The following is a 21148-nucleotide window of genomic DNA, read 5'->3' on the forward strand; positions in this document are numbered from 1 at the left end:
CGATCCAAAAGTCTACAAGCAATAAATGCTGGAGAGGGTGTGGAGAAAAGGGAACCCTCTTCCACTGTTGGTGGGAATGCAAACTAGTACAGCCACTATGGAGAACAGTGTGGAGATTCCTTACAAAACTGGAAATAGAACTGCCTTATGATCCAGCAATCCCACTGCTGGGCATACACACTGAGGAAACCAGAAGGGAAAGAGGCACGTGTACCCCAATGTTCATCGCAGCACTTTTTATAATAGCCAGGACATGGAAGCAACCTAGATGCCCATCAGCAGATGAATGGATAAGAAAGCAGTGGTACATATACACAATGGAGTATTACTCAGCCATTAAAAAGAATACATTTGAATCAGTTCTAATGAGATGGATGAAACTGGAGCCTATTATACAGAGTGAAGTAAGCCAGAAAGAAAAACACCAATACAGTATACTAACACATATATATGGAATTTAGAAAGATGGTAACAATAACCCTGCATACGAGACAGCAAAAGAGACATTGATGTATAGAACAGTCTTATGGACTCTGTGGGAGAGGGAGAGGGTGGGAAGATTTGGGAGAAAGGCATTGAAACATGTATACTATATGTATGAAACGAGTCACCAGTCCAGGTTTGATGCACGATACTGGATGCTTGGGGCTGGTGCACTGAGATGACCCAGAGGGAGGGTATGGGGAGGGAGGACAGAGGAGGGTCAGGATGGAGAACACATGTATACCTGTGGCGGATTCATTTCGATATTTGGCAAAACCAATACAATATTGTAAAGTTTAAAAATAAAATAAAAAACATAAAAAATAAATAAATAGTTTATACGGCATTGCTGAAGACTCTATATCCATTCAGGGTTTTTTGATTTGTTTTGTTTTGCATCTAAAGATACAGGAAGAAGAAACATCCCTAACGTGGAAGTTCATCAAATTTTTAGAGGTATTCTTTGAAGCTGAAGTAACAAAGGAGACAGATATCAGGGTGACAGTGATGGGGAAGGTCTTACCATCAAGATCATTCTCTGGAGTCTCTGCTGTGAACCAGTTGGAAGGGGGGCCAGTGCCATTGACTGTCATGGCTGACACCTGAAAACTGTACTGACTTCCTTTCTCCAGTCCTGTGAAAGAATTTTCCACAGAAGGAAAAAAAAAAATAAGTTACTGAATAACAAGTATTTTTCATGGGTTTTAAAAGTTTTAGCAAAATTTCAACAATACTAAACATGCTTTACATTTTCTGTGATTGTTGTGGTAATTACTGTTATTTTGGCCAAAAGGGTTGGAAGATTACAGCAAGAAATCAAATTATTTTTCATATATTCTCATTTATTTTTCCCAGTTTACAAAAATGTATCCTTGAAAATAGCCTCAGGGCAGATGCAGAATATAAAATATGAACGATGAAGAAATAATCAAAAAGAGCAAGGATCATTTTTCCTCACAGTCCAGAAGAGGCCTGCCTATAAATCAAGAACTGTCAATCTAAAAATTTATGCTCCATCATTCATTCAAGGTCAGTGATTCCTTTGGGCAAAGAAAGAGAACTCCAAAGCCACTGTACTTCAGCTGAAAATACTAGGTTTTCATCTCTCGAAAACATCTCAAGGCATATTTGTTTTGCATTAGGTTCCATACTACAGCATGAAGAAAATCTATCTCTGTGATAACTTGGACACGGATTGCAGTACTCAGTGATGACCTCTGAGCTGATTTTCCGGTACACAGAAAGTACAGGTAATAAGAGAAGCCTTGTGCATCATGGCCGAGTGTGACATGTATAAATTTGTAATGTGAATAACTTTCCTTTTATCTGAGTTTCAACATAGCTCATTATGACACATGTTTATAAAACAAATAATGCCTCTCAGAAGACCATATGACTTTTCTGAGACACTGAGGACTCAGTGTAAACCAACAAGTTGTTAAACCTTAAGGAGTTGAACAGCACTGATAACAATTAAAATATCATCTCTCTTTTTTCCCCATTAATTTGAAATGGCACAAACATTTGGATCTAAGGAAAAATCATAAATAAAATAGCCTCTTAGAGAAATGATGCTTCTATTAAATACAAAATTATGTATTTGTATATTTTTGTACAGAAGGATGAATAATTCTTGGTACTGAGAAGAATTCTAACTTGCTACTAATAGATGGCTTTTAAGCCATGGTTAGAATGAATTTGGTACAGTTGAAGGCAGTCATCTTCAGTAACTAGGACTTTTAGAGAAGGCAATTTGATAAACTCACCCACATATAATACTGGCCACCTAAGATACTTCTAATTTTATAAAACACATTGGAAGGCATGGGTTGAGAATAGTGTTGGTACTGTTGTTTCTCTTACTATGAGTGTTTTAGTTGTACATCCATAGAGTCACTACGATGCCTGACTCATGGAAGGCACAAACAGAAACAACTGTTGGAAGATTTATTAAAGCAAGTCTTAGCACTAAGGAAATACTAGGTTATAATACAATACCAACACCATCAGCAAGGTGGTGAATGGATGCTTTTAAACATAAAAGCTTCTTTAGGTAGGCTTGTGCTCACCCTGACCTGTCCCTTAATTAGCATGGCATCAATCTGATATTTGTTAACGTTTTGCACCCTTTCCTGGGTACTGCTGTTGATTCCTGAGGCAGAAGGAGTACAGAGCTGTCTGGGAAATCAGAAAGCTCATAGGAAGAGAATTTGGGGAAGTAATGTTTACCTAATCATTGAAGCTCATGATTTTCACGGTTGTCTCACCTGAAACAGTTTAATTTCATCAAGAATATACTCTTTTGTATTAAGAAGAAATTTGACTTCATTTTTCTTTGAAATGGATGGACAATTATGTCAACACTATCTCCAATGACTGATGTGGAATACCATCTTTGATGGTTAGTTTTATATGTAAACTGGAGTAAGACTAAAGTCCCCTCAATCAAACACTTATTGTTGCTGGGAAGGTATTTTTGTAGATATGACTAAAGTCCATAGTCCATTGATTTTATATAAGGGATATTATCCTAGATAATTTGGTGAGCCAGATTTAATCAGGTGAAGGATCTTAAGAACAGACTGAGGCTTCTCTGAAAAAGAAATTTCACTGGTAGGGAGCAGCTTCAGCTTGAGAGTTCCAGCTGCCTCTCCTGATGGCTTGCTCTGTCAATTTTGGAATTGTCCAGCCAACCACCACAATCAATTAAGTCAATTCCTTGCAACAAATCTCTTAGTATATATCTCCACTGATTCTGTTTCTCTGGTCAACATACCTTGACTAACATGTCAACTTCTTACATGCAATATTCTGACACATAAATGGAAATCTTTCTGAATGCCCTATACTCTGTCCCATTCATTTGACTTTATAACAAGTGATGTGTTGCATGCAGACTTTACTGCTTTTAACATAACTTAACTAAAATATAGAAAGGGCTTCCCTGGTGGCTCAGATGATAAAGCGTCTGTCTGCAATGCAGGAGACCCGGGTTTGATCCCTGGTTTGGGAAGGTCTGCTGGAGAAGGAAATGGCAGCCCACTCCAGTATTCTTGCCTGGAAAATCCCATGGATGGCAGAGCCTGGTAGGCTACCATCTGTGGGGTCGCAAAGAGTTGGACACAACTAAAATATCTTACTATAAAGCAGATACACAAATTTCTCTTTATAATTTTGCTAAAATTCAAGTTACATATTTTGAGTTTAGGCTCTATCAGTATCATTAACTCAGTTTTGAGTAAAATGAAAGCTGACTAATAGCCTGAATAATAATTTGAAGTAACTATTAAAAGGCAGTTAAGAGACCATCCATTGTTTCCCCAATGGAGCCTCACCTGGCACCCCCCACCCCACCCAGCTACTTATCAGAATATATTTTCTAACCAAACACAGTAAAGTAGCTTTTCATATCTTTCTATGATATCAGTAGTGAAGTTTTAACCCTCTGTACAGAGTAGTACCCAGATGATCCTAAAAATCCTGCCAACTTTTCTTATAATACTATATTTTAGCTTAACTTTTAAAAATTTTGCATTTTCTTCTAGAATATTGCTATGGAATCTCACTAATAACACCTAGAAATTCTAGTATAAGAAAACATTTAAAGATATATACAACATTCCACTATTAAAAGAGATTGTAATGCTTAGTGAAACAGCCCATCTAATGCTGTTCATCCAACTAAGTGATCCTGTAAATAAAGCAGGTATATTTCTGGAATAAGAAATTCACCAAGGGAGGGAATCCACTCCAACAGTTTTGCTGGTTAAATAAAATTATTCTTTAGATTACATTGAATCTGCTTTACTGTGGTATTACCTACAGATAAATTTGAGTTTTACACAGTGGGGTTAAAAGAAGTTAAATTCCACTTTCAAGATGTCTTTACCCAAGTCTTCTGATCTAAATTCAGTGCCTTCAGTACCAGATGTTTATCAGCAGAATTAAACCTGTGACTCTCTTCTAGATTAGGTAAGTGAAGTATGCAGCGATAGGCAAAACCAGAAATGTTTGCTTTTCAGAGTCAGTCTGGACACTCCCCTGAATTCTAGCCTGCAAATGTTCCTGCTTCTTTGTTGTGAGGGGTACTTGGCCAGACAAGTTTTAGATGGGCTATATGTATTCATGTTAGTTGCTCAGTTGTGTCTGACTCTTTGAGATCCCATGGACTGTAGCTCGCCAGGCTCCTCTGTCCATGGAATTCTCCAGACAAGAATACTGGAGTGGGCTGCCATTTCCTTCTGCAGGAGATCTTTCCAACGCAGGGACTGAACCCGGGTCTCCTTTAATCTCACTTTCTCATATATAGTTATTAGGTAATAACACCTGCATTTCTATCTTAGGGTGTTCTTTTGAGAATCAAATGGCAAAACTGCTTTCACAAATAATTTATAAAATTAGACATTTGATAGACATAAAGATACCTAATATTTGCAAATTATTTTCTCATTTGAAACACTCCAGTGATGGATGGATAGATGGATTCATTCATTCATTCATTCACTGGAGATGGGATAGAAGGAAACCAATCTGTAAGCAAAAGCTATTTTCTGTCTATATTTCTCGAAGTTGTTATCTGAGATGTGTTTTCAGAGTTGGACTAATGAAAGTATTAACTAGGATTTTAAACCTAAATAGGTAGGGGAGTTTTGACTTAATCTCTTCTAAAGTTACTTAATTCCTTTAGCCGCCAAGATAATTTTTGATTTTTATTATTCAATATATATCTCTTTCCATCTCTGAGTTATTTCACTGTTCCTTTACATACTCATACAACCGCATAGTCATTGCCTATGGTCAATAATATATTACTGATAGCTTAAGAGTTAAGAATACAGGTGTTCAGTTTAGGCAGAATTAGATTCAGATTTTTGCTTTGCCACTTACTAAATGCATAACCTAAAAAACTTACTAGCCATCTTTCTTTGCCTAAGATTTCTCATCAATAAAACAAAAAATTATTACAAAGGTTACATTTTAAAACAGACAAAGCTTTATTTTCTTATCATGGATATTTTTTTAGCTATACTGAGGTATACTTAATATACCAATTGCTGTGCATAGTTAATGTATACATTTTAATGAATTTAGACCTAAGCATAAACTATGATACCACCACTAGAAATAAGGTAATAAACCTATATATCACTTCCAAAAGACCCCTTTTTTCCCTTTGCTCTTTTTGTAGTGGTAAAAACACTTGGCATGAGATGCCTTCCAAACAAGTTTTTAAGTGCACAACATAGTATTGTTAACTATGGGTGCTATGTCGTACGGCAGATCTCTGAAACTCATTTGTATTGCAAAACCTTAATTTTATACCCATCGAACGACTCTCCATTTTCCCCTCCCCCTCTCCCCTGGCAACCACCATTCTATTTTGTTTCCATGACTTTGACTATTTTAGATACTTCATATATGTGGAATCATGTGGTATTTGCCCTTCTGGGACTGACATTTCACTTAGCATTGCATCTCCAGTCCATTCATTTTGTTGTAAAAGGCAGGGTATTTTTTCTGTGATAAAACTGAATAATATTCCATTGTATGTACATAGCACAGTTTCTTTGCTCATTTGTCAGTGTAAATTTGGGTTGTGTGACTACTGGTATAATGAATATGAGAGGGCAGCTATGCCTTTGACACCCTGACTTCAGTTCTTTTGGATATGTACTCAGAAGTGGGATTAGTGGTTCACTGCAGATTTGCTTTTAATTTTTTTGAGGAACCTTCACATTGTTTTCAGCATAGGAGCGGTTGTCAAATTTGCTATTGCTGTTATGACTATTATAAATGTTAAAACTGTTTTTAATATTAATGATCATTTACAGATTCATACAACAGCCAGATTCACTCACAATAAAGTGAGCTAAAGATGATAACACTGGATAGTTCAAGGAGCACATAGCTAGGAATCAGAGCATCTGTGATCTAGTTGGGATCTATACCTTTAGCTAATAGTGGATCTTAGCAATGTCACTCATCAAGCCTCCATTACCTCTTCAATAAAACAAGGGCTTTGGATGAGATGAATTGTGTGTTTTCTGTTCTGTTTGTCAGGGACCTAGAGTTCAGTCTCAGTCTCTATAGATCTAAGCCATGTCTCTTGTGTCTCCTGCATTGGCAGGCTGATTCTTCACCACCAGCACCACCTAGGAAGCCCTAAGTAAACAGGCTTTTATCACAGGAGCACTGGGGCTGTGTATCCGTCTACTCTGTGTGTAGTGCCCTGGGTGTGGTGGTCTGTTAAGAACTATCTTTTCCAATTATTATGGTCTCTTGGAATTCAAGCCCCATTACCTGCCAAGGCGAAGTGGTTAAGGGGTGTGCATACCTGTGTGGATTGTGCATACCCACTGACTTTAGCGAGGTAGCAGGAAAGTAAAAAAACAAACAAACAAACAAACAAACAAAAAACAAAAAAAACTTGCTTTCTTGTTTCAAGAAGGCATTAAGGAACATGACTTACTGCATGTGCCCATGGGCTTCCGCAGCGGAACACAGGAGTGCCTTGACCTGGGATGGGCCGGTGGGTGGGTGGTGTGTGTGTGTGTGTGTGTGCATGCACATGCACACACTTGTACACAGCCTCCTAGCTGCTTCTGCTTCTAAGTATGTGTGCAGTGCTAAGTCGCTTCAGTCTTTTCTGACTCTTTGAGACCTTGTGGACTGTAGCCCGCCAGACTCCTCTGCCATGGGATTTTCCAGGCAAGAATACCGGGGTGGGTTGCAATGCCCTCCTCCAGGGGATCTTCCCAACCCAGGAACTGGACCCAAGTCTCTTTTGTCTCCTGCTTTAGCAGGCAGGTTCTTTACTGCTAGCGCCACCTGGGAAGCCCTGCTTCTAAGTATAACTTTATTCTAGAAGAATGATATAAGTAACAATGCTTTTCTTAGTTGTAAAAAAAGATACTGCTGAAAGTAGATTGTCTTCTGCTTGTTTCTATCTCCAATAATAAATGCCTTCAAACTCTTAATTTCTCAGTTCTATTTCTACTTTCTTAAAATTTATGGTCAAGAGATGATGTATTATTCAAAGAATATAATTTCCCTTTATTTCCCTAATGTTAACCTTGTTACAAAATTGCTGTGCTATTGTTTCAATTTTTCAGTCCACAAAATACCAACGCATGCTTACCACTATGTTTATTCTTATATTGGCCATGAAGCATGAGAAAACTCTTATATTCAATTCCAAATAACCTTCTCTGAAGAGCACTCAAAATTAAAAACAGGACTTTAAAATTTAGTTGACTTGGGTTCCCACAATAAAATTGATAGCAGTGATTTAAAATCCTTGTTATAACTCTGAATTACTTTGTTACTGCAGATGTCCCATTATCCTAGTAAAAAGCACACACAACAAAAAACACCTGTCTAACAAACAGAACATGGTAAAAGCCAATATTTGAGTCTCTACCCCTGAATATTTATATCATCAAAAGGAAGCACTCAGGCATTTTCAATTTTCTAACAGCCAAATCAATCTATTCATGTATTTTAAAGGTACTGAAAACATGGGGGCAAATTCTGTACATTTTAAAGTGCTGAAGATTTATATAGAAAATCAATTACTTCCTCTTACTACACAGTGCATATGTTACAAAATATATCCTGGGGACAAGTCAAAACCGCAGCCAATCTACCAGTGTGGAGTACTTCCTGATTCCCTGATGCTTTGTAGCATTAAAGACATTCCCACAATTCCCACAATTCATGTTCCCACAATGCAACATAAGCCAGGACTGAGGCCAGGACACAGAACAGAGAAGAGGAAGACGGAGGCTTTGCAAAACTTGTTTTTAACACTTAAAGAATATGAGGCTATCCTCTGGGTCTTTCTATTCTTCATCTCAAATTAAAAATGAAGACCATGTAACTTTTTTGCAATAAATATCAAGCACAGTTATAAAGATAACTGTTCAGATGATGTTTGCATCCTCAAATTCATTTTATAACAATTGAAATGAAGAAGGAACATTATGAATAAAAGTTGCAAGTTTGGAGTCCAGATTCCTATGGACCTATAAAGATGGGAAGGGGCATGTCAATAACAAGCTAATGAATTCATCCTGTTGCTTTGCTTTTGACTGGGATGATATTAAGCCAGAGTGAAGATGGGTTACCCTATGCTGATGAGAAGTGCTAACTGCCACATAGGTTTTAGATGAGTAAAGATGTAGGACTGAATTATTTTTGGATAAAGATTTACTAGAGGGTACAATTCAAAATGATTGTCCTCGAGAGGAAAAGTAGTAACAAGAGTCTGTAATGAGTAAAATACTGTATACTTGGAACATCCAAATATAGCTTTTCCTGGAAGCGTGGTCTTAATAGATTTATTAAAGATCTTGAGATGGAATCATCCTGGATTACTACCGAGTCAATATCCAATGAAGATATCCTTATAAGAAGGGAGGATATACAGACACACAGCGGGAGTGATGCAAAGATGGAGGCAGATTTCTGAGAGATGTATCTCCAAGCTGAGGAATGTCAAGGGCTGCCAGCACCCACCAGAGGTTAGGAGACAAACATGAGACAGATTTTCCCATAGAGCTTCCAGAAGGAATGACCTTTACGGAAACCTTGATTTTGGATTTCTGGTTTCTCCTGAACTGAAAAAGAAAATTATGTTGTTTCTGGCCACCACGTTGTGGTAATTTGTTATGACCCCCTAGGATTATTACAGCATCTTTGATAAGAAAAAGTCTAATTCTTGCTATTCTATACAGTGATCTTAAATGATTTTACTTTTTGTTGAGAGAAAATTCTAAACGTTTGTATATTTAGAGATTCAGAAGCTTGGCTTGATAATACTGAGCTGAATGTGTTAAATCCCATTTGACAAAAAAAAAACATAAACACTAAACAGTTCATATCAGCAAGGTCTTTTGGACACTTGGTCACTATTCTTCATTTATTTTCTTGACTAGCCCCTTTTTAGCTGTTCAATGAGCACAGAGTTAGTCAGTGGTATGAAATCTCCAATCTTGGTAACCAAGTGTTATGACATTAGAGTCTTGATATTTTATTTGCTTTTCATTTTACATACATGGCTAAAAATACATATTTCACTGTTACACAATTAAGCAATACTCACTATTAATATTTGGGTATTTATAATATATTATTCTAAATATTTTCTTCAGAATTTTTTTGGTTTATAAATATGGACTCATGCTTAATATTGATTTCAAACTGAGCTATTAACTTAATATGTTTTAAATATTTAACATTGAATTTAATATGTTTACATTTCAATATTTGCAATAGATATACAGTACTTCATGACATGATTGTGTCTGAATTTTCTAGGTAACTGCCTATAGTTAGATACTTAGGGTCTTTTTATCTTATGCAATGAACATGTTTTTAGTTTAATACTTTGCAAAAAAATATGTCTGCAGAATTGGAATAAACTCCTAGAAGTTGGAAACCTGAATCATATATTTACAGATACATACACACATGCACACTTGTATATAACACAAATCTCCACATTGCTTTCTGGAAAGATTCTAGAATCTTTCTGTACTACAAGTGGTATACAAAAGTTCATCTTTCTCATATGCTTTCCAAAACAACATATCATCATTCATTTTTATCTTTATTACTTTAATCAAAGGAGCATGCTAACTCATTTTTCTTTTAATTTGCATTTCCTTACTAATAAGATTAAACATTTTATTAGGCTTGTTGGCCAGTTCTGTAAATTAAATATCCATTTGTTAGTTTTTCTACTAGAATGTGCATATTTTAATGAATTATTTTATTAAAAAAAGAAGTTTATACTTTTAATGCTTTTCATTGGAGAAGGAAAATCAATGATTAAAAATGTTTCCGGGCTTCAAATTCCTATATCTATAGAAATTACACTAAAATTTTTTCAGCAAGATTTTTTAATTTTGGTGATTTCTTTTAAAGTAAACTATGTACATGTTGTACCAAATGTTCCAATGAGAACATGTGCCTCATTTCAATTGTTTTTACCTTCTAATCATTTTATCAGGTAAAGAGACATACCGTCTTGGCTTTCTTTAAGCTTTTTAAATGACATGGTGTTTGTTTTCCTTTTTAAAATAGTTTCTATTGGAGTAGAGTTGATTTACAGTGTTGTGTTAGTTTCTATGGAAAAGCAAAGTAAATTGACTATACAGATACCCCCTTCCTTTTTGGACTTCCTTCCCATCCAGGACACCGCAGAGCATTGAGGAGAGTTCCCCGTGCTTGCAGAAGGCTCTCATTAGTTATCTATTTCATAGGTGGTGTCAATACTGTATGTGTGTCAACCCTAATCTTCCAACAGAGTGTCATAACTTCCATTTAGGAGATTTTGTCCAGATATAAAACAAGTCATGTGATTTTTGGAGATGTATTTTGGAAGCACACTCACCATCACATTACCATTTTATAGGCATAAGAGGCACAAATTTATGGGGGAAAACTAAGTTTCTATCAAGTCTCATACTGTAGGCTGAGCAAGTAGCTTAAATTGTGTGTGTGTGTTACGATTTCAGATAGAAATTTACTGAGTACTCTATATCAAGAAAGGAATAAATAAGGAATTACTTCTCATCTGTGATGAATGCTCACTTGGTTTTCTGTACGTTATGAGCTTTAATTTGCCTGTTGTCATGAATCAAGTGTGTGTGCCACGACACACATGTTTAACTTGATCCACTGATTCCTGCCACTGCTATCTGCTCTGCTCCCCAAACCCTTTGTTCACGTTCTCTTTGGTACTATAAAGCCTAGACCAAGCCATCCCCATTTAAAGTGCTGATAGGCAAGGAGAGAATTTCACACTTGTGCATTTACCAGAAGTGCTGGCTTCCCAGGGGACTGTCAGGAGGCACAGAATAGTTGACCTGTTGTGGGCTTACTTTGACCAGCGACAGACAAGAGAGAAACGGCTCATACTTCCTACCCAGCCATCCACACTGGGCCCCCGTAGTTCAGCAGCTTCTGAAACCTCCTCTCTCCTACCCCGCCTCCCACCCCCAACAGCCCGCAAGAACAAGCTGGCCCTAGGTTTGTTCTAACTGTGGCCAGTTCAAGAAGTCATCATTTATTTTCCTCCCTGGGTCACTTCTCTTGTTCCTTCATTCTTGCCTTCCTGGGCTTGTCCCCTAAATGCATTAACTTGAAGGCCTGACTTAGTCTCTGTTTTCCAGGAATTGGACTGACATGTATTAATGGTTCCAACAGTTAAAGGAAATATATGATTATTCATCTTATATATATAAAAAAATTATCTTAATACTACATGGAAATTGGGTCCAGTTTTTAGGAAGGATTTTAACCCAACATGAATTTTACCAATATTGCTACAGAAGTGAATTTACTTTTATACTTATGGAAAGTAGAATAATTGTTCTTTTCATTCCCCAAACCACTCCTCTCTCCATTTTCCAGCCTCATTCTCACTCCTGGAGTTTGGGCAGAGAAGGCTCAAAATGACTTAAACTTGGAACCATGTGATTACATAATTTTAAAAGTTATTAAACAGTTAAATGTTATTTGATGACAGAAATTGTCGAGTTAGCAATACTAATATGGATAAGAATTCAATGATATATTTATTAAAATGGTGATATTGAAGTAAACATGCTGTAAAAGCATTACAGGGAATCAAGTCAAAAATATAAAGTTATTCTTGTTCAGACCAGTACATGCCACCTACCAGGAGAAAAATGAATGTTCCTTTGAAGTGAGAGTATGTTTTACTGCCGAGGCATTTGATTCACCGAAACCTTCTAAGACCACAGCACGTGAGCACTGACCTGTGAACAGGTACCAGAGGTTATTTGGCTCCAGTGTTTCCATCTCACCCCTGCGGGTTGTCTTTCTGTGCCGAATTTTATAACCGGTAATAAATCCATTTTGTGTTCCTGATGGAGGAGGCAGCCAGCTTACTTTGATACTCTGTAAAATAACAGATGTAAATTACATCATTAGAGAAAGGAAGAACAACAAGATAGGGTCAAAGAACTGACCCAAACCTAAGTGCAAATAAGGCAGAAATGCAAGAAGTGTTAGAGATTATCCCTCAGAACCAAGTTAAATCCATTCTTATAGCTGTGTGTCGGATTTTGACAAATTTACACAATTCATTTGATTGATTACATACATCACTATCTCTCTACTGCAAATGCCACGAAAATGACAATAAATATTCTAAATGGTGTAAAGCCATAAGGAAACAGAGAATAGACACCAATGGATGAGAGATGTTAACAAATTTTTAGAAGTTACAGAATAAGAAAAATGTTGTGACTGAGCCAAAGGAGAAAGATGACATCTACATACCTCCTTAAAGATATTAATGAAAACAAGGTGATCAGCATGACAAAATTCAGGGAAGCTTGAACTTATTGCTTCCTGAGTACCTTAGAAAGCAGGACTAAAGCATGGTTTTGAGATAGAAGATGGATGGAAAGTCCTATCACATTCAGCAGTCAGTCAGCTAACCTTCCCTGAACTTGGTGTGGCCAGGAGCTTCATTTTCTAGGGATACTGAAACAGAAGCTACAGATTTAGGGACACCAGACACAGAAGAGAACAGAGATAAGGGTGAGAGTTAAGTCAATGACATGAGTCATTCAAGTCTTCTTCCTTCATCTGATATCTAGAGCAACGGCAACCAGGTGTACACTTCCCAGACAGAATATCAGATAACTGTTCTCTAGAGAAAATTGAAAAGAATAAGAGAAAACAACAACCAGGTCCCTGATTAATCTCCCAACAGTGAGGATCTCATGTAATAACCCCCACTCATGCACTAGAATTTGCACTTCATAATCACCTTTAGAGTACCGCATTTTTATGTAAACTGATAATTCGTGACTATCAGACATTGAAACAAACCTTTGGCATAAGATGCAGAGAGAAAGGCACATAAGAGCATGATGGCACTTGAAGGGAACGGCATTAGTGTTTAGAGCAGAAAAAGGATCCAAAGAACTGTCATTGATACCCTAATAATCAAAGAGAAGATACTGACTCCATAAATAGCGTAAAAGTATAAGAAAAATAAAAGATTTTTAAAAGCCTATGACATTCATAATTTGGTTGCATAAATTAAATATGCAATAGATAAATTGGAAAATAAATTAGTAAAAGCCTCCCAAAATTCAGTGGGGAAAATGACAATCAAGGGAAATAGGAGAGAAAGATAAAAAATAGGTGGTTTAGTTCATAACTTCAGCTAGTGAGATAAGAGGATGAAGGAGCAGGATAAAGAAAAGGCTAAAAATTAGCAACAAAACAAAGCAAAACAAAACACAAAATCTTCCTTTCAATAAAACCTTTGCAGAACTGGAAGATTGAGACCTCATTCTGAAAGGGATTATGGAATATCTAACATAATAAATGAAAAGAACCACATTAATAAATTTAAAGAATCATATTATATGAAACATTAGAGAATCATGGGGAAGGGAGGATCCAACATCTTCCAGAATGGATGGGAGAAAAAAAAGAAAAAATGGTATATAAATTATAATCAGGAGTAAGAATAGCATCAGATTTCTCAAAAATAAACAAACAAAAAACATTTTAAGATTGAAAAGAACATTTAAACCTAGAATTTCATGTCTAGTCAAATAAACTATGATGTGAGAGGGAAATATAACACACAGGTATGTACACATACTAGTATAAATATAGGGATATTTCAGATATGAATGGCTTCCAAGATGTCCATCTGTGTACCCTTTACCAGGAGGCTAATGAAGGTATGCTCCAGAAAAGTGAGAGGCAAACTAAGGAAGGAAAAGATCTGAAATCCCACAAATGGAGAATCCAAAACAGAAAGAGAAATATGGAATTTTCAGAAAGGTAGTGAGGAAAACAGCAAGACTGGGTTTTAAAGAACACTAGTCAAAAGAATATACTGTATAATTCCATTGATATGGAGTTCCAGAATAGACAAAACTAGTCTACAGTAATGCACATCAGAGAAGCAGTTGCCTATGGTAACTGCACTGGGAAAACTGGCTGGATGTGGTACAAGGAAACGTCTTGGGGTAACAAAACTGAGTCATAGTTCAAGTTTGCTATATGGGTGAATACAACTGTCAAACACATTGTTACGGGCTAAATTTTGAACTCCTCCTAACCCACCCTCCAAAGACCCCAATTCATATGCTGATATCCTAATCGCCAATACCTCAGAAAGTTATTTAGAGATAGGGCTTTAAAATAGGTAATTAAGGTTAGATGAAGCCATTAGTACGGGCCCTAATCCAACATGCCTGGTATCACGACAAGGAAAGATTGGAACACAGATACACATTGAGGACGATCACGTGACGACCCTGGAAGAAGACACCCATCTACAAGTTAAGGAGAGAGGACTCAGAAGAAATGACACTACAATAAACCCTGATCTTGGACTTCTAGCCTTCAGAACCGTGAGAGAATAAACACCTGTGATTTAAGCCACTTAGTCTGTGGAATCTGTTATGACAGCCCTAACAAATTAATACACTCATGGAACTGAACATTTAGGATTTCTGCACTTCACTTTTAATTATACTTCATCCAAGGAAGAAGGAATAGAAGGAAAACAAGGAAGAAGAGAAGGAAGGGAAAAGGAAGAAGGCTGAGGAAGGGAAATGGGGGTGTATGTGTGCTGAATCCTGACATAACAATAATGTAGTCAATGATCTGTAACACTGGTGAATTGAAATTAGGGAATTAAGGGCCATTAAAGGCACATTAATGAGAAACATAAAGGTACATGCCAGAAGAAATAACAGCTAAAAGTGATGGATATGGGAGCTGGAAGGAATGAGAACAGTCTGGAGACAGGTAGGGAAGAATCTAGTGGTCTTTGTTACAAGCCTCACTGATATTATTTAACCTAAAATAATACATATGTAATATTTTGATGAAATTTTAAATTAATTTTAAAAACACACAAAATTGTTCTTTGAGACCAATCGAAAAATAAATGATCATCAGAGGCAAAAATCCCTGAGTTGGGAAGATCCCTTGGAGAAGGAAATGGCAACCCACTCCAGGATTCTTGCCTGAGAAATCCCATGGACATAGGAGCCTAGCGGACTACAGTCCATGGGGTTGCAAAGAATCAGACACAATTGAGCAGCTAACGACTAACTAACTAAACTCAATGCCAAGGAATGGATTTCTGAACCCTTGGTCCACAATCCCAGGACCGCATAGCAGAGACACAGCTGTGTGCTCCAGTGATATGGGAGCTTGAGCCCGTTCTTCCAGATCTGTTACAAATTAGCTAGCTCTCTACAAATGATTCCGTTTCTATAAAAGGATTTTAAAAGTCACCTAAAGTCACAGCTATTTGCTCAGCATTAAAAAAAAAAATAATACATTCAAAGAACATGCCAACTAGAATCAGTTCTCATCATCTGCAGTAGTTATTTTCTGTAAAGGTACTGCAGACATTGACTTTGGAAATACTGTAATATTGTTCCCAGGTAAAATACAAGTTCAGGTTCTACTGAGACTTTGGTAACACATTTTTGTCAACTCATCAATACCTCACCTTGTTTCATATGCGCTGCTGTTTAATGGCACCTTATTTAATATCATCACTGATGCATTAACACTGAACTCACAATCAAGAGCACAGCAGTGCACAGCTGAACAGAGCTCATCTAATACATGTATTTTCTCCTTAAGGCACACTGCAGCCTTCATGCACTTAGGGACACTAGACAAGGCTTCAGCATTATACTTGGGAACCATTTTCAACAGCAAACTTTCCACAAGAAATCAATAAATAAATGCCAAAAAGTGCATTTATTTGACCGCAAAAGAGACACTTGGTTACAACATGAGAACTGAAACAAGATGACAGAGCATCTCTTTGTTCAGCCTCAGCTGGGAAAATGTGTTCCTGGAGACACAAAGTTTTCACTGATCCCCATAGGTGCAGCGTGCAAGTCTACAGATGACGGTAGAAGACACTGTGGGTATTGATTTGGGGGTACAAATAAATTTTAGCATGTAGGTGAATTTGCAGATATATAGAGTATACAAATAATAAGGATCAAATTCAATGATATAATTGTATTCCCATCTCTTTTCAGAGAGAGATGGGAATACCAGACCACCTGATCTGCCTCTTGAGACACCTGTGTGCAGGTCAGGAAGCAACAGTTAAAACTGGACATGGAACAACAGACTGGTTCCAAATAGGAAAAGGAGTACGTCAAGGCTGTATATTGTTACTCTGCTTATTTAACGTATATGCAGAGTACATCATGAGAAACACTGGGCTGGAAGAAGCACAAGCTGGAATCAAGATTGCTGGGAGAAATATCAATAACCTCAGATATGCTGATGACACCACCCTTATGGCAGAAAGTGAAGAGGAACTAAAAAGCCTCTTGCTGAAAGTGAAAGAGGAGAGTGAAAAAGTTGGCTTAAAGCTCAACATTCAGAAAACTAAGATGGCATCCAGTCCCATCACTTCATGACAAATAGATGGGGAAACAGTGGAAACAGAGGCAGGCTTTATTTTTTGGGGCTCCAAAATCACTGCAGATAGTGACTGCAGCCATGAAATTAAAAGACACATGCTCCTTGGAAGAAAAGTTATGACCAACCTAGACAACATATTAAAAAGCAGAGACTTTACTTTGCCAACAAAGGTCTGTCTAGTCAAGGCTATGGTTTTTCCAGTAGTCCTGTATGGATGTGAGAGTTGGACTATAAAGAAAGCTGAGCACTGAAGAAATGATGCTTTTGAACTGTGGTGTTGGAGAAGACCCTTGGGAGTCCCTTGGACTGCAAGGAGATCCAACCAGTCCATCCTAAAGGAAATCAGTCCTGGGTGTTCATTGGAAGGACTGATGCTGAAGCTGAAACTCCAATACTTTGGCAACCTGATGTGAAGAGCTGACTCATCTGAAAAGACTCTGATGCTGGGAAAGATTGAAGGTGGGAGGAGAAGGGGATGACAGAGGATGAGATGGTTGGATGGCATCACCAGCTCAGTAGGAATGAGTTTGAGTAAACTCTGGGAGTTGCTGATGGACAGGGAGGCCTGGCGTGCTCTGGTCCATGGGGTGGCAAAAAGTCAGATACAACTGAGAAACTGAACTGAACTGACAATGATATAATAAACATATTAATAATTACAGAGGAACTCAGTCATATAAAATTAATCTGAATATTTAAGTTGTCAGAATATATTTGAAAGAGTATGGCACTACTGAAAGCATTTACATCACCCCTGCTGCTGCTGCTGCTGCTAAGTCGCTTCAGTCTTGTCCGACTCTGTGCGACCCCATAGACGGCAGCCCACCAGGCTCCCCTGTCCCTGGGATTTTCCAGGCAAAAGTACTGGAGTGGGGTACCATCGCCTTCTCCTTACATCACCTCTATTGCTTTCTAAATATAGGAAACTAAGCAACATTCTTGCATTCTTAATAATACATGTTACTTTTTTTGCACATATTCTAGACCTGGAAGTGGTCCAGTCACCCCACATATCTACATGAGTTATGCTTTTTATCCTCACAATGACCCAGTGAGTTAAGGTCTATCATTATGGCCTTTGTACAATCATGTCAACAGGGAGATAGAATGGTTAAGTAGCTTGAAACCATGAGGCAGTAAGTGATGGAGGCAGGATATGAACTTAGATAATACCAGTTTGAAGCTGGGATTCTCTACTATTTAATGTTGCCTCTCGAGGGAGTTCCAAAGGCTGAGAGCCTAACTCATTCAGTTATTATTCATTCAAAATATATTGACTACATCTCTGCTGTGTTGAAAGCACTAGCTTTGGGACTTTTATAAATCATGATAGTATATTCATTCTGGCTGAGGAAATAGAGATATAAACTCATAATGAAAACAAAGTGCTAAACAGATAATCCCAGAAAATACAATGAAAGTATAATAAATGGAGAAGTTAATTCTGTGTCATGTGGTCAAGAAAGACTTGACAAAGAGCCCATCCTTTAAATGTGAGATTTATGGAGGGGATAAATAAGATATTTAAGATAAAGTGAATACTGAGAGCAAGTTCAAGGGTTCATGACAATATAGAGCCTCTTCAAGTGAAGGTCAAGTAACTACGTAGTGCCTAGAGCAAATGGGACACGTAGGACAATGTAATGGAAAGGCAGACTGAAAAAAGAACAGTATTTTAGGCCATGCTAAGGAAAAACATGGTTAGATCAATGTGGTTAAGGCATTTGGTTAAGTTTTGGGGAAGAAACTCATGAATAAAATAGAAATATATTGTTCTCTGCATCCAAAGAAACATAGCCTTAAATATGTGCATGCACACACACACAAACACACACCTCTCCTGATTCCGTCCACACACACATGTGCATGGATGTGTTCTTTGCTCGCAAATGTTTTATTTAGTAGTAAAGAAAACCAGATTGGATGAAGAGTTATGCCTTACACTTATACTCCACTATACATCTATTTTTAATTTTTCAATGCCTCAAGACAGTCATGGCTGATATTTTTACCACTTTGCAATTTCATAAAGGAGATAATTGTGTTAAATGAATGGGCAGAAGTCACACTGTATCATCACAGGACAATTATCAGACTATTGAGTTTAATGTCCTTTTTATTATTTCATGCTAAAGTAAATAATCATAGAGCCTCTACTTGGAAATTCTAATCACCTCGATTATTCTAAAAATACTATTGAGAGGAATAAAAACTGAATTTAAATAATTAGTTTTTAATATATCCAATAGACTTTTGCCTTAGTAGCTCTTGGCAAATCAAGAAGGGTCATTTTCTAAGGACTAAAAGCCTGTTTTTTAAAGACAAACTTAAATTCAAATAGAAAATTAAAAAAAAAAAATTAAGATCTTAGACCAAGAGGTAAAATCTTATGAGTTCAAGTTAAAGCTTTGCTATGACTTTGTTGAGTGACCTCTCATAAGTCTTATAAATGACCACATATTGAAAACAGGAGAATAACTGTGTTTAATATATCTAACAAATGATTGCAAATCACTTGATAAACTTGGAGATTTTAATTATACCAATGATTACATGAATAATACTTAGTGACAGACAATAATTTTTCTTTATAGTATTTGAAGAACTTGCAGTGATTGTATAACTTACTCTCACATGACCGCTACCTTGGTATCAATGTCAGGCAGCAACTAATGAATAGAATCCATTATATGCTCTAGAGACCAGGAGGCAAACCCTTAATGGTTATTATTCATCTTTTGAAATAATTTCAGCTTTTAATTCATTTTCATATGCTAAGTTTATTAGCATCTTTTATGCTTTCTCACTGATTTCAAGCAAGCAGCAGCAGATTGCAAAGATCAAACTGTTTCCACATAGGTTCTTCTGCAGATGACATGTCAGGATGTCCCAGATTATACTGTATGGGAAGTTAAATGAAAGTGGATTTTAATGCCCGTCCCCTCACCAAGCCACCTAAACCTGTCACAACCTGGTCTTCACGGGCAAGACTGGTAATGATTTTTATTAAAAGTACTTAAACACATGACCTTCGACTTTTGAAAAATCAATTCTAGGTCCTTTCATTACTTGAAGGGAAAAAGTAATCCTTTTCAGTGTTGCAGTGTTCTATCTTGAGTCAAGCATTAATTTCATTTTTCAGATTTGGAAAAAAAGAACCACAAAACTGAACTTCTCCAAATCCCTATATCCCTTCATTGATTATCACCAAAATGAATCTGTTTACAAGTGAGAATGGTGGAGAGCAGTTAGGCTTATTGATTTAAAAGAAAGGATTTTCTTGGTCATTATCTCCTAACTGTCTGAGATAACCCTGTCCAATTTGGTGATGTGGTTATTATCCTTCTCAGGGACTCCATTAATCCACTCCTTAATTCTTTCTTCACCCTAGATGTGCATAAGTAATAACTAACAAAACTGGAAAAAAATATTAGATAAGCTCATGACTCCACCCTCAATTTTTTTTTCAGAGGCTACATTCACAAATTTCTGTTTTCAATTCCATATATCACATTGTACACCTACCTCTGGCCTCACTCTCTCTAGAGTGAAGTACAGGAGAAGACTAGCCCCTCTTCAAACATGTTCAGTAGTAGAGAGCCTTTTTTTGTCTATTGAGTATTTACTAAGGATTTGCTTAGTGGGATAACAAAAAAAGACACATTGAAAAACAATGTTAATATAAGATTTCCATCATCAAATGTCTATTTCATGAAGGACACTGTACGAAGGTGGGTATACAATGATGGAGAAGACAAATTGGCAGCTCTTGAGGATCCTAGTCTGATGAAGCTTGGACAAGGAATCTGGCCTCAGGGTGGGTCTAGCTATGAGCAGAGATGGATCAAGAGCTCTGTTTCTTGGGAGCAGGTGTGAAACACCAGGGATGATAAAGAGGCTGCAAAGCAAGAGTTCCTGCTGAGACTTTGAAAAGTCTAAGATACAAGTTTGGTATAAGACCTTAAACAGCAGGATACAAACTAGATTACAGCTGATAGTGACTAGGTTTTAGAGTTTTGAGCAGAGGAGTCATATTTATTGAGAACATATAATGCACAATCACTAAGAAGCAGGTAATGCATTATAACTTTGAGAATAAACTACCTTTACTCTTGTTTTACATAAGAGATTAAGAAGCTTGCCTAAGGTCATATATTTAAAGCTAGACAAAGCCAGGATCTGAACTCCATTC

At 37.0% G+C, this 21148-nt stretch overlaps 1 protein-coding gene across 10 annotated transcripts in view; it reads right to left on the reverse strand.

Moving 5' to 3' along the window:
- Positions 1 to 21148, reverse strand: part of DCC (DCC netrin 1 receptor) — a 1367203-nt gene that overhangs the window by 241725 nt on the left and 1104330 nt on the right. For all 10 annotated transcript variants that reach the window (XM_044934810.2, XM_044934809.2, XM_044934814.2 and 7 more), the window contains 2 exons: positions 12270 to 12411; positions 1007 to 1117 (listed from right to left, as the gene is read on the reverse strand). In XM_044934810.2, coding sequence (XP_044790745.1) covers positions 1007 to 1117; positions 12270 to 12411 — 253 coding nt within the window. The remainder of the gene's footprint in view (positions 1 to 1006; positions 1118 to 12269; positions 12412 to 21148) is intronic.

The sequence above is a fragment of the Bubalus bubalis genome, chromosome 22, assembly GCF_019923935.1.
Source record: "Bubalus bubalis isolate 160015118507 breed Murrah chromosome 22, NDDB_SH_1, whole genome shotgun sequence".
Lineage (NCBI taxonomy): Eukaryota > Metazoa > Chordata > Mammalia > Artiodactyla > Bovidae > Bubalus > Bubalus bubalis.